This window comes from Bactrocera oleae, chromosome 4 (assembly GCF_042242935.1).
Source record: "Bactrocera oleae isolate idBacOlea1 chromosome 4, idBacOlea1, whole genome shotgun sequence".
Taxonomy (NCBI): domain Eukaryota; kingdom Metazoa; phylum Arthropoda; class Insecta; order Diptera; family Tephritidae; genus Bactrocera; species Bactrocera oleae.
This window is the reverse complement of record NC_091538.1, coordinates 42,073,554-42,089,152: the sequence shown is the minus strand read 5'-3', so window position 1 is coordinate 42,089,152 and position 15,599 is coordinate 42,073,554. Positions and strand designations below refer to the sequence as shown.

Sequence of the window (15,599 nt, the reverse complement as noted above, 5' to 3'; positions counted from 1 at the left end):
TACTCGAAATATTTTAATTTATTCTAAACAAATGCTACAAAAGTTGAGTTTTCAGGCAGCCACACTATTTGAGTGAAATTAAATAAAAAATATAAAAAAAAGCTAATAATTATATCAGTTTTTTACAAAGTGTGTGGTTAAGGAATTCTATAAAAAATTAAACAAATTACTTTTTGCACTGATTTTTGTTGTTTGTGATTTTCACATATAAACATTCTTGTTTTCTGGTCACTTAACTAAAAGTTTATAAATAGCGCACACCTACCTGTTGCCATTGATCCTCAATAGATGGTTGTGATGAGAAATAGCCAGTGGTGCAGACGTGCTCCAATTCGCTGAATATATTCCCGCTCGGTAGTATATCCATATTGAGATCCATGCCATGAAAATCCAACAACTCCGTTTTCATTGAGTTATTTTACACTTTCGTAAAAAATAATTTTTGAAATTTATAAAACTTTTCTGATTATTTTGCAAATTGTATGCACTTTAAGTTTATGACTTTTTTTACACAATTTTTACACACACTAATTTTAATTTTAAATTCTTTATTAAATTTTACAATAAATACTACTATTTTTTTAAGTTAACACTTTATTTTTCGTTTTTCTAACGAATTCACTGTATTTCGGTTGACAACGGTTGTGCCTTCTCGGCTAATTTGAAGCGTGCCTGTAAATAGAAAAAACAAATAATTTAGTGGTAGTTCAGTTTGTAAAAAATATATTATATTTAATTTTATTTAGCAAATAATTATTAATAACATAAAAAAATAATTGGCGACTAAATTTGGATGCAAAATTTGTATAAAAACATGTATGGAGTAAATACATATACACATATGTCTATACATATAAATAAATTATTATTAAAAAAAAATCGATAATTAGATGTACACATTTGCATTTTTACCTGCCTACATTTTTTCTAAAAACGCATTGACAAACGCATACCTACATCTGCGTATTTATTGTTAAAGTATGCCTTCTTCGACATTTCTTCGCGTACCACGTGATATCGTCTCTATCTCTGTCAAAAGCCTTGTCTAACCGCCAAGCAACATAGCAAAAGCTTATACTTATTGATATATACAAGTATGTATATATATTTAAATACATATATATTTATATATACATTCGATTACTCGATTTACCCATTTCCAAAAAGTATACATTCAGACATATATTCATTTTTAATACACGTTTCATGTGTATTCTCGGCCATTTGACCCTCTGCATTTTTGTTTTTGTTGCACTTTGCTTTTACCATATTTCATTAACCTGGTTTTCCTACTACTCTACTCGTATAACCGAATAAACCAACGGCACCGACGAACAACAACAACAGCGAATGCGAAGAAAAAGTACACAGAGACTGAGAAAAATATTTTTAATGTTTGTATGTACACAGAGATGTTTGTATGTATTTATATGTCGATATTCTACCGAGCTATGAAAATTTCGGGTCAGTGAACTTCTGTAAGCAGCGCGAGCTCGCGTTCCCCTTTCTTGGTAGCTGAGAACTACAGTAATAGTTACCAAAAAATATTCAAAATAAAGTAATGATATTCACAACAATTATGAATATTCATGTATGTGTTATTGTTGGCGAAGTATCAACTATATAAATAGGTCAGGTCGCATTATTACGGTTTTATTTTTATGTTTTTTTTATTTTTATGATATATAATTATAAAAATTAAAAAAAAAATATGAAGAAATTATAAATGCATTTTATAAGTAAAAGGCATTTTATGATAAAACTCTTTTCAATTTCTTTATCAAACTATTTTTTAATTTTGACTATAATTGTTTATCATCGATTTACTTCCCTGCTTAAGTGCCTTTTTAGCTCGATTTCAAACAAAAATACCGCCACATATACTATACTATACAAGTATATGTATGGATGGTTTGGGGTTAATAATGGAAAGCAAAGCAAATTTTTATGTTTTTTTTTTTGGAAAACTGCAATCCGCTAATATTTTTCCCGGCAAGGTATGTCCAATATTGGTTTTTATATTTATTTCCGAGGGCTTGTTGTTTCAAACCCTTTTACTTACTAATTACTTAATGACTGACTTGCTGAAGTTTCATTATTCTCTCATTAATGTTTTAGTTCCACCATTTAACACCTCAAGCGTTATTCCGCACTTTGAAACCTTTAACGACGTTTTCTATATTTTGAATAACGCTTCTTTTAGTTTGACTTCATTTCCAAAGCTTTAGAAAGGTAATATCGCTATTATGCTACAAAAACTCGCTATGTTGAATTAACGCTTGAAACGTTGCATTGGAAATCGTTCAAAAACCCAGATCACAGCCTCTTTTCCGTAGATACACAGAATTTTTGCTCGGTTCCTTCCATGGTTTTTCTTAATCATTCGAACTGATTAAGTGTTGCGAATAATCCCTATCACAGACTTGGAACTTCAATGTTTTTGAATAATTCACCATAATTCATTCAAGTCCATTCAACACCAGCGGTCGCTCGCTTCGAAAAATGTCCTCAAAACATACTCACCAATAAACAAACATATTTTTTGTTAATATATTTTGTGTTTTTCTTTCACTTTGTGGCTTTCCACACTTCAACAGTTAATGTCTGTCAATTCATATTCGTTATGCATTCGAAATTTATTGGCCTTTTCATAAGTCTGACCAGACCTGCTTCTTTTTGTACCTACACATGTAGTATTTAAGTGCAATACCCTTCTCTTCAACTTCTTTATATTTTTTCATTGCGTCAATTATCGCCTTTTGAATATTCTCAGCCATTACATTCCCCTTCAACCCCCCTCTACACTTTTACATCGCACCTCTTCTGTTCTCTGCTGTTTGTTTTTATTTTCTTTTCATTTTTGTTTTGGTCTCGAATTTGTGTGCTGCGTTTACAAGTTTGTGTCACAAACACCTTAACAAAATACAAAACCAAATTTGATGAAGAGGTAGAGGAAGAAATTCAAACAAATTTCAATACCAAAATAAGTAGCTTGGAAGAGTAAAAAGAGATTAAAAGCAAATAAGGAGTGGTTAAATTTATGTACAGTTGCATGTAATCGACAAAATGTTAATAACTTCTTAACTTAACTTAATGTTTTTTACAGTATTAGTTACACATAGTGTCTTTCTTTTAATTAATTTTTACTAATTTGAATGGAATAAATTTTAACTGAAAAATCCATTGAGAAATGACTAAGCAACTTCCATGGGAGATTTTGGTCTGGTTCCGATTTGTAAACCTATTATACTATAATAATTATATGTTGTTAGCAATGTTATTTTCAAAATCGTTGGGTGATTTCATCAGCTTGTTTCAACTGGTTCTACGTTACGTGATACCAAAAGGTTCATCACACACGACTCATTGTTGAGAGAATTGTATAGAACAATTCATGCCGTGACACAAACTTGATCGTTTAATTTAATTTTCCATTATTTTGTTATAAGCCTCGGCTGGCACGGCCTTCAGTGCCTCTTTTCGGTTTCGGCTCATTTTTGGAGCACTATTCACTCGATTATAGGACAGTTTCGACGTCATATTCATAAGCCCACGTCTCTTCAGTAATGGCGACAAACAGCTGCCAAACTTACACTAATTGATATATGGAGATCAAATGCACGAGCTTTAAAAAAAGGGTTTACCAATCTAGGAAACAAGTTTTTATTGGTTTGGTTTGCACGCGCATTTAAATAGACCAGTACGAGTCAAATTTGATTAGAGGGTGTATTAAAAAGTTTTGAAAAATTTAATGATTTTTAGAAATACTTAATTTGATGAAAGAATGCATATACGTTATCTAAATAAGTCAGAATTCTTTAAAAAGGTAATTTATTAAATAAAAGGTGTAACGACAATAAACCCTTGGATAACTTAAACAAAAAATTATAAATTATTTATTACACCGTTTCTCCCCAAATGAAGTGGCATTTTGAACGAATGTTTAGTTATATGAGGTTGGCATACAAATAAATATAACCGATATTTTTAGATTTTTATGGTACACAATTCTGAGAGCACCTTATAAATTAATTCGTTGTAGTTTTAATAAGGTTATTTCTGCTCGAGTATGGAAAACGATAACTCAATGAAAGTTCTAAAAGCCACCATGTTAACCTATATGTTTATTTATCTTTTCATATTATATAAAGTTTGTAACGCGATACCTACAATATTTTTATAAACAATTTCTTTCTAAAAAGTAGAACAAATTGATGGTCGTTATAAATACAAAAATAAGGGGAATAGCATTTTGAAGCCATTAATTGTAAGCTCTCCTATATTATATTTTTAAGTATATATTAGATTTTGAGTGTGTGTAAGGAAAACTAAAATTAAAATAAATTAGAAATATTAATATAAAAAGTTTTGCATAAAACTATACATTCTAGTTAGAGAGATTAATTATGCAAATTTGCAGACTTGTATATCGATGAATGGTTGCAAAATATTTTTTAAGCTTTTTGAGCTGTCATTCAGCGTTCTGCATTGCATATTTTATTTAAATTTGCATAAATTTTTTATAATTTTTTGTTTGCTTCTCCTTTCATATGAATTCCCAATAGAGCTGAACGTGCCTGTATGTACATTCATATATACATAAGTATATACAAAAGTATCGGAATGTGTTTATTCCAGAGGCATTAACATCCGGCTTTGCTTGTACGCTTGTGTTCATCAGCGTACGCACTACTTTTCAAAATTTACACTTCTTCCTTCACACCACTTCACTAGTCGACGCCGTGCAGCCCTTACTTTTGTACCTATTTACACATTTTCTGTTTTATATTTTTCAACTTTGACTTAGCTGCATCACCTTGCTACTGGTTTGTTTGTGTAAACAGCCACACGAGCTGGTATGCGTGTGTATTTCTGTATTTGTGTATATGGTGTAGGTGCATTATAATGCGTTCCCATTTGCTTTGATGCTTTTAATGCGCTTTTGTTGTTGTTGTGTTTGTTTTGACTCTCTTGTGCTGGCGTTTGACTGCTTTGACTTGTTATGAACACGCTCTCATTGCTGTGTTCCAACACTTTTATCACTTTTTATGTGTTTTTCTGTTTTTATATAGGATTATATATTTATAAGTGTATACATATGACTGTATGTGTGTAAAAATTCCCGTATATTATGTACAAGTGGTATGAATGTGGCTTCGATGTTGATTCACGCTTCCTTTTGTTGCATATTTGCTTTTGTTCTGCTTTTGTGGCAAGTTTGTTGTATTGAAATTCATTCCTGCCACATGCAACAGTAGCAGCCACAACCAACCAGCCAGCAACTTTTCCATATAACAACAAGCCTTGACAACATACAATTAAAAAAGCGAAAACAATGCTAATACCAAGCGCAACAAACACTACAAAAACAGCAAACAACTGGTCACTAGTGTCTGCAACACGCAATAGCGGAAAATTCTATTTCACTTGCGTCGTATTATGACTTTTTATTCAGCTGCTTTTCTCACATGTCTGCCCATATTTACACGCATCTGCTTTTCTCGTGGCAAATTTCGTTGTTGTTGTTTGGTTTACTTTCAGCATCTGCCTCTACCTCCCCCTATGCTCCCCTCACCGTAATCCGCCGCCACACTACCGATTTATTACAATAAACAAGGTCGGCGTCGCATGCCATGAACTTGATTTGCCACGGTTTCCTCTCTCCAACAGCCATATACTCTCATCTCGATTGTCTTCAGTCGTTTCACACTTTCCCCCTTCAAATGTTTTTGCAACTACCACAAATCTGTGTTAGCACGTATAGCATTAGTGACGGGGCATCTTCAACGAATTGTTTACACTTGTGTTGTCTGCTGGTTGCACGCAACAAAACTAGCGCTGCAAGCCCCATATACATATGCACATACATGCAACACAACGTAGCACACATTGGAAATAAAAATAAATGTATATTTTACTCAATTTCACATTCCAATGTGCAACATAATTTTCTCACGATGTTTCTGCTGTTCCACGCTTTGTCGCATGTTGCCGATACTCGCTTCGCTTTTCGTTTAGCATCCGTTCATTTCACTGCGGCGCATTTTCCTTTCCATTCATTAGCTTTCAAATTTGATTTTCCGAACTTAGCGTTGCTTTTAAGCAGTCCAATTGATGCCGTCACACTACTTTCCGCATATTTGTCGCATGAACACATTTGTAGGCATTTCCTTTTTTGCACATTTCTGCCACTTCAGCGATTTCCATGTGAGACTTGTGTTGTTGCTACGCTAAAGTTGGTGGCAGCAAGTGATACGCATGTTACATGCCGCACAAAGTAGCGGGAAACCCGAATTTTCGCAATGTTGATGAAAGCAACGCGAAGGCACATAGTCGCTTGTGGCAACGAATGAATGTAATTTGTTTGCGCGTTGCATACAGGAAAGTACGAATATATTGTTGTTATTAGTCCTGTGTTTAGCACGCATCTATCATGTGCAACATATTAGTGGCCATTGTTAGACGCTGTTCGTGTAACGAAGGGTAAAGTTTTTCAGATTTTCAAATTTTCAGTACCCAAGTGGCATGCAACTGTACTGTGTGTCATTGAAGCGAACTTAATGAAATTGTGGCCGTTGCTTGTGCAACAAATTAGCAGAACAAATGAGTTTGTGAAGTGAAACAATGAACTTGTAAGGAAATAATTGTTGACAGGTTGTTGAAGAAATTTAATTCTATTGATTTTATGAGAAAAAGAAATCTAAAGCTGCTGCTTGTTTTCAAAAACAATAGTCTAAAAAATTTTGCGTATATTACTAATATTATTTTCATTTTTATTAACCTATTTGGAGTATAAGTATAAGTATGTGGTATGAAACTCTAGGTACCAAATCCTCTCTGATAAGTTGGAGTCCATTCAAAACCAATTTTTAATTTTTGCCTTGGAGTACCAGGCCTGTGTTGAAGCCATTGAAAGAAGATAAAATAACAAAAAATAAAGAATCAAGTAAGGAAGGGCTAAGTTCGGGTGTAATCGAACATTTTATACTCTGGCAATAATCAAAGCCCGGTATATTCCTTCAAGTGCTGGCAAAACTGTACATTAAAACATAAAAAGAATTAAGCATCTATTATTCAATGAAATCGTGAATAAATTACAATCAAATTTATTTTCTTCTTGGCTTATATTGAAAGTCATTAACTTAGATTAATTTCACTAAAATATTACAGGTGGAAAGACGGAAATCTTTATTTGCGGTGTATTGGGGATAGAGATTGCATTTTGACATTACTCAGGTATACTGTATGTTATAAATCATACTCACTGACCGACATATATGGGAGTTGGGGTAGTATTGGTACATCGTAAGACAATCACTCTACCTACCTACCTATACGGGGGCTGGTACAAAATTCTCCCATACACAAAGGCACAAAGATACACTCACATATTGGCCGATATATGTGGTATACAGTCACCCGGAAGTTCAAAAATATTTATATTAGGTATACGAGAATGGGTGCTAAGGGAAGTATTGACCCGATTTAACCCATTTTTAACATACTGATATACCATTATCAGGAAAGCATCCTCTCCGAACTTCAATTATATTATATATATTTTACACATTGACCGATATTTTTGTTTTTTTCCTCCACGACCTATCGCTTAATGTAACCACTTGGAAAAGTAGTTTTGCTATATGGAATAAACTCTTGAAAATTAGCGCAAAATGCCATAAAACAAGCGCACACATACAGCGTGTATATTTTGTATATAATGCTTGCCACTCACAGTAATTTTTCAATCACTTCACCGTCTGCGTTCAAGCAATTACCGCCAAACGGTGCTCCTATTCAAATATTCGGCAAATCAAATGTGAACTCTTTGGATGCTTTATGCTTATCCGCTGACGCAGAACATCCATCAGTAAAATATTTAGATTTTTTTATATACGCGCATGTATTCCATAAAACAGCAAATTGTATACCCTTGCCCAGCGCGAATTTTCTAGGTCCACATTCCGATTTACATACTTATGAACTTATATATACAAACATGCATTCGCACAATCGCATAAACAAAAACACGCATTTATCAACAATTTTTTCAACTTTTTTCTGAATGTTTCGTACCCCACTCAATCACCGACGGAGCGAGTCACCGCTGTGCCGATCACTATAAAAACTAGTTTCGTTTTTGCCTTTTTTGGCTTGTTATTGCTATGCTTTTTTGATGCTGCTGTTCTTTAATTTTATCTAAACAATTTTCCAGTTTCAATTTCAAGTGGTTCTTATTAGTCAGCTACTGTTTTTGTTATAGCTTGTGGAATCTATTAGCATAATCGTTGCGCATGCATGAAAATGTGTACATACTTGTAGATGTATGCACAAGTATGTTTATAGAATATTGAAAGCGTAAGAAGCAAACTGAGCTAAAAATATACAAACGCTGAACGCAAAAAAATAGGAGGCTGCATAATAAGAAGATACAATTTCCTGATTTAAATTTAACGTTTTGCTTTTTATACTAGGTTAGGGTGGGTTAGGTTCTATGACTGATCTTCAAAATGAGGCTCGCTACTAAAAGTACTCCTATAATTTGATCTTATCAGTCATCATAGCGTCTTGAGCCAAACACAAATCTGCTCAGGTGTTTTTTTTTATTTTATGCTAAAATTTAAAAACAGATTCAAATTTCTTGAGTTTACCGTTTATGCACAATATTCAATATTAACCGAAATCGGAAACGCACGATATATTAAAAGAGCAAATATTTATTTAGCACCTCCCCTCACCATAATAGATAAATATGATGAATAGATTTTCATTGTCCTAATTTATGATGATATGATTCATTAGAGTTCTTTAAGCTATCTCAGCACTTTCGAATATGATAATTATTCTTTTATTATATATAGAAGGCTGGTTAATAGGAGATCGGGGATACATCCAAAAGCAAACAAGATAAGAATAGCTGGATTAGTGAGACCTATATACTAAATTTTCTAAAGTGATACAATTTGTCAAAAGGACTCAAGAATCGTTCTGTCATAGATTTATGGTCCACGAATCTTTAAAGTGAAAATTTATTTAATTTCCTGATATTATATACTTAAAGTAAAATTGGTTTTGCAATTTTGTTCGTCAAACACTTTCAGCTACTTTCGACTTTTCAATTGGCTATATTCGTAGATTATACTATACTACCACTACTATACCAACATGGAATTAAATAATATACAAAACTTCGCAAATTTGCGCGCGCTCCTATCTATAAGTTTCGCAAAGGTATTTATGTCGTACGAATTGCAATTGAGCAAAAAGTATTGCCACTTTAATCGCATTGGGAGCAAATTTATAAACTCGTTTTAGGAAGTTTTATTGATTTTTGGTAATTTCGTTTTTAGTGAACTAGAAAATTTTCAGATGGTCTAAAATAATATTTTAATATTATATTATAAGCAGTCTTCTGTCTTCTAAGACTTGTGTAAAATAACTTTCTGACTCTTATGCCTGTGACAGATATGTGGTAACACAATACAAATTGTATTCCTTGGCACTTGGTGGTTGGTACTACATATGGGGGTAATCGGACCACTGCCCCGCCCACAAAATGATATTAAACGAAGGCCTATAAAGAGTCATAATTAAGAACTAAATTAGGATACAAAACTGTTATTTTGTGCAAGAGATCGCAGTGGCGAAAGACTCCTGTGGGCTTGACACCCGCCATATAAATGGTTAAATATACATACCTTCCAAACCACTGAAACTGTCTTAACGGAATTTTCTGAGAGATATCTTTTTAGCTTTTCCTTCTACACTGTGAAAATCAGATAATAAGCACGCCTAAGCATTAAATTTCACAGTCATGATGGCAGGCAAGGGGTTAATGGGAGTCAATACAAAAATTGGACAATCATTGAAATTATTAGAGTGAAAATTTGCACAAATAGTGTCCTTAGGGTATTTAATCTTACGGAATCGAAATAGGACTATAACTTTTTAAAGAGCCATATACCAAATATGTGGACCCCAGTGTCTAAGGCTGATTTTATACCGAAAATATCGGTCAGTCTGTGAGTTCTAGTACTAAAATTGGGGTAGAATATTTCTGTGATAACAGCGTGCCCTTGTGCCAAAAATGAGTTCTATCGGATCAATATTTTCCTTAACCTCCATATGCCTAATATAAATAAGAAATAAGAAATCTTATTGGAATTTCCCAAGAATCTCTTTCTAATAACAGTATATCTTCTTGCCTGTGATTGTAAATAAGCAATGCAATACTTCTAACTTTTAATTAAAATATATATTGTACGAAAAGCACGTATATCGCTTGTACTAGCGAGAATATAAAATTCCCGGTTACATCCGAACTTAGGTCTTCCTTACTTGTTATAAATATGTATTTTTTTATAAATTGATTAAAATTTCTACTACAATACGTTGAGTTTTTTACTTTAATATGGTTTTAGTTAAAAGTGGCTATGAAATATTATTTAAGTGGCAACGTCGCACACAAAGGAACAGCTATAAAACATGCACAATTATAGCCGTAAGTTGACAATGGACTTTGCGCAATTTATCGCAATAAGCACATAGTATGTAGCTATGTACAAATGTATATATGTATATTGCTTTAAATAAATATATCAAGCTAATTGTTAAAGAAAAAGTGAAACAAAAGAATGCCAGCAATTTCAACATTGTCAAATAAAAATAAACGTTACGGCACACTTCTTAAGACTGCGAATTTTTTGTGCTTTGCTTACGGCCTTAACTTTGTCCCCATAACTTACGCAAAAATCGAAAGCAAAATTAAAAAAGAAAAAAAAAATGGAAAAAAAACACGAAATTCAGTTCTCACTTTTATTGCGTGATTCAGAACAACAACAAGCACTGGCATGTTGTTGTACTAATTTATTTATTATGAGATAACGCCGGCATTTTATTTTGTTTTATTTTATTTCTTGTTTGTGTAGAAGTGAAAATAAAAGCGGAGCATGAAATGTGTCCAACAGTGTCAGCTGTGGTTAAAAGCAAAAATCAAATCGCCATAAAGCAGAACAGATTTAAACCTGATGCAAAAACAAAAAAGATATGATCGTATTAGCGAAAATAAAGAAAACAGAGAATTGAATACAAACAACAGAGAAAACATCTTTTGTGACCGTTTGAATGGGTGTAATGAGTAGCAGAGGTTTGTTGTGAACACAGTAGTTGCAGTAGGCGCCGAGTGGGCGCCACTTGCCACACGCCACATGTGGACACTCTGACTTGTTGAATTCGCTGGAAATACAAGTGAGTAAGAATGCTTACATAGTGAGCTGGAAACAATTAGATTTTTATTATAACAACACTGATCTTCTGGTTTTATGGCCAGACGCTTAATTCTGAGTATTTTTTCTTCCTCACTCACCATGTTTACGGTATGAGCCCTAAAGCCAATTTTGTGGTTTTATTTAACTTTTATTTGTGTATATTATTAAACAGCTGCTGTGCTGAATGTCAAATACTTGTGTGTGTTATTGGAAGCACTTTTAATAAAAATTAGTATTATAATTGTTTTAATAATGGCGTCAAGCGCGTGATTCATGATATCATGTTATCCATCAGGTGAAAAGTAATAACATTAATGTTAGAAACTGAGATTTCATTTTCTTCTTTTTTTGTTTGTGAGCACACAATTTCCGTTGAACTTCAGTTGAGTTGACCTAACAGTTTTTAATGCCGTTGTGTGAACTATTTGCTTTACAAATGACTACTGTCGCCAGTATACTTGAAAACACGGGTAACAACCCTGAGTTTACATTTCTGTGCTGTTTAAAGTAATTTACAGCACTGCCAAAATTTGTAAAAGAATTCTTTAAATGAAATATAAAGAAATGGAAAACTACTTAAATTAGAAATAATTTACGGACATTGTTAACTCTAAAAAATGATTTCACATCAAAAACTGTTAGAAAGTAAATATTTTTCTTCGAGGTATTTAAAGAGATCAGTATTTCAAATCAGTATTTACCATTCGTAAAAAAATTATTTACACAAATTTTGCTTAAAGATATTCAATGTATACAAACTCCAAAACTCGCAACATACTATAGCCAGTATAATGAGGAACCGTAATAATAGATAGTAAGCAAAACTTAGGGATTGGCGCCTTAACCACCTGTGGTAGGTCGCCGATATCCATTCGTAATTAATATATTCGTAAACGGTTGCCAAACGGAAACTATACCAGCGCTTGTATGTTGTTGAAGCTCAGTTTTTCAATATTGAAACAATGTTTTTCCAGTTCTTGATATGGGAAAGTGAATTCTAAGTAAATAAAACAGCTGTTATGCCATGATGACATTTTTATACCCTGTTCAGAATGGTTGTTAGCCATGTTCATCTGTCTGTCTGTATGTATACACGCGAACTAGTCATGCAGTTTTTGAGATATGGACCTGAAAATTTTTACTCGTCCTTTTTTTCTCTCCAATAAGTAGATCATTTGTCGGAAGCGATATCTGATCATTATAATATATAGTTGCCATATGCCATTAGCCGATTCAACTCAAGCCCTTGTATGGAAAACATTTTTTTTTAACAAGGTATCTTCACGAAATTTGTCACAGACTATTATTCAAAGTGCTGCAATCTCCGAACATACAAGTATTGTTCAGATCGGACCACTAAAGCAAATAGCTGCCATATAAACTGATCGATCAAAATCAAGAAAATATCTTTTTATACCTCTTTAGGCTATAAAATATGCACCTGGAAATTGACCTTCCCTCAAAAAGAACATAGTTTTGTACAATTTAGCAGAATCGCAAGATTTTGCAAAAATTCAAATAAAAGAGTGCAAAATATTATTTGAAAAAATTTCAGCTGATCAGTAAGCGGATCTCTCTTCGTTGAGAAGAAACAAATTTTTCGCTGTTTTTTCAAAGCAAACAACTGTTTTACGCTTGAGTACAGATTTGAAGTCACTTTTCAGAAGTTTATGAAATCTCGTATAAGTTTAACAATTTAAATTAAGTTATGTTTCGATGAATTGTTCAATACTTTAAGAGCAGGCACTGATATGTTCTAAGTTTTCCCATTAATTTACAATTTCTTTAATATTTTATTAATGTGCACAAGTTTTATAAATAACACATAATTTTAAAAAATAAAATAAATTAAATTAAGTACTTGTAAAGTTTCGGTGCAACTACTTACACGCTGCTGTTGCTGAGTTTAAAGAAAATCCAACTGATATTTGCCAACCGCAAAATTAAAATAAATTATTTTAAAGTTGGCGCATAACTTCTCCGTTACTTAAGTAGGTATGTATGTGACTTTCGCGATTGTGGTCACTTGCTGACTTTTATTTAAATTTTGTATACTATTTATGTGTTAATTTTTACTTATCCCATTTCAATTTTGACTCTTTAAATTTTGTTGCTGTTTTTGCTCACGTTTTTTTACTTATGTTTTGTTTTTAATTAAAATTTCAGCTAAAATTAATAAAGCACCAATCAAACATCTGCGCCGATCAAACGAACACACGCATACACAGGCATACATAAGTAAGCGTTTGCATTAATAATTCGAAAATAAAGCGAAGTATAATATGTAGGCGTCTAGACAGTGGAATGAAATTGTATTAAAATTTATTGTTGACACATGCTGCACAATTTCGTTTATAACGGGTAATTTTTGACACTTCTGAGCACTTACTAAAAATTAAGACGAATTATGGTAAATTTATAAAAAAAAAATTTTCCTGATTTTGCTTTTTACACTGTAATTTTTTATGATTCGCAGAACATGTTTGATAACTTAGAGAATTTTTAATTCCTTAAAGTTTTTTTTTTTTTTGGTCAACAGCGATAATATTTCCAAAAATAAACGCGTTGCCAGGGAGCAAGTTGCCTTTTTAGAGCTGCAATGCAAGCAGTCTTCTTAACTTTATTTAATTTTTACTTTTAATTTTTTTTTTTTGAATTTTTATTGTTATTATCTACGTAGTTTTTTCATGAGCACTCACACTTGCAAACATATATAGCTGTGTGTGTTGAGCAACTTCTGACGCCTGTGTTTGACTTGCACACTTTTCTTTTGTAATTATTTGTATTTGTTTTTGCCATACATTTGATTCAATGTTTTCTCCAACGCACTGTTTTGTTGTTACTTGCACTTGCCGTCACTGCTACCGGCGGTTATCACCGCATATCACCTGCTAGCTCACACATACACACACAAAACGTTGGCAGCACACTGTTTAATGTTATTGTTATTGCTGTTGTTGTGTACTTTTAAATTTCTTATATTTTATTTACTTTTTCTTTGTACCGTCCAGCAGCTGCTTGTGCGCGTATACGTTTGCTTGTTGTTGCTTTTTTTGCATACAACGCTATCAGTCTATTGACGTGCTTGCTGGCTCCGGCACTGTTGATATTAACTCGATTAGAGACTATTTTTCTTTTGCTGCTTCAGCCAATATGAAGAATTTTCATGCAAACATAGGATACATACACAACCATACGTAGCGCATGTGTATGCGATTTAAATCAAAAGCGCAAAGTAGTGCGCTTGCACTGAATCTATGTACTTTATTATTGCCGGCTCGTAGCTGGAAAATATTTTTATGTGACTTTACATTGAAACTGGTTGGCCCATTAACTGACCGCGTAGAACACTACACTCACGCTTACCGGCTTCTTGCTGTATTACACATGAACCTCTTCACCTCGCTTGGTTATCTAATGGCACTCTTTTATTTTTAACTAAACGCTGTTGAAAATCTTTCAAGCACTTTCTTATTTTTATTTTCGCTAACCTTTAATTCTCGGTCTAACCGGCTTTTACTGCATGCGGAAACTAGATGCCGAAACGTCTGACTGTATCTCGTTGCTCTTGACTTGGCCCAAAAGCGTACGCATGCATCACGCGCTGCTCACTGTGTCTGACTTTGCTGTTGTTGCTGTTGCTGTTGCTGTAGCTGCTGCGGCGACTACTACTAATACCACTTTATGGCGGTGTGGCTACCGACTGTTTACACTGCAATTATAGACTCTCACTAACCAACAATTTGCCGCTGATTTAATCTTTTTTTTCGTTTTCTTTAATTTCCTTGCCTCACACTTGATTTTTTCACTCTTTTTAACTTTTTCAGCTCTTTAGGTTAGTAACTAGTGGATTTTGCACTTATTTAGCAACGAGCGAACGGTTGTTGTACATTTGGACGTTGCCATACAACTCTACTCCACTCCGCAGACAAAGGCGACAGCAATTGACGTTGGTGACGATACGACGGCTAGGTTGACAACGATGACGACGACTATTACTTTTTCTATTGCTATTGCTGTTGCTGCGACGACAACGATTGGCAACGTTTTGCACTTACGGCGACGATAACAATATTTGCTGCGCGCGATTTGAAACACGACAACGACGACGCTTATGTTGCATGTTAGCCGGCATAAACAAGACTAAATGCGGCAAAAGTGCGACGAGAGCGAGATGGTCTGCGAATTGTTGGAGACGAATGAGCGGCACCAATACCAATAGGGAGACGTCAGTCGGAAAGGCCTCGTAGCGGCCATAATTTGCTGTAGAATCACACGAAAATTGAGCCCGATGGTGGTAGTGCATACGAGAGTTGCTTGGCGTAAGGAGAG

At 33.6% G+C, this 15,599-nt stretch overlaps 1 protein-coding gene across 1 annotated transcript in view; it reads right to left on the bottom strand.

The window, feature by feature from the left end:
* luna overlaps window positions 1–15,386 on the bottom strand; it is a 355,849-nt gene extending 340,463 nt beyond the window's left edge. Inside the window, exons 1-2 of the mRNA XM_014232061.3 lie at window positions 13,156–15,386; window positions 266–672 (exon numbers count right to left, since the gene is read on the bottom strand). Of these exons, the coding sequence (XP_014087536.1) occupies window positions 266–409 (144 nt within the window). The 5' untranslated portion in view covers window positions 410–672; window positions 13,156–15,386. The remainder of the gene's footprint in view (window positions 1–265; window positions 673–13,155) is intronic.
* Between the last annotated feature and the right edge of the window lie 213 nt (window positions 15,387–15,599).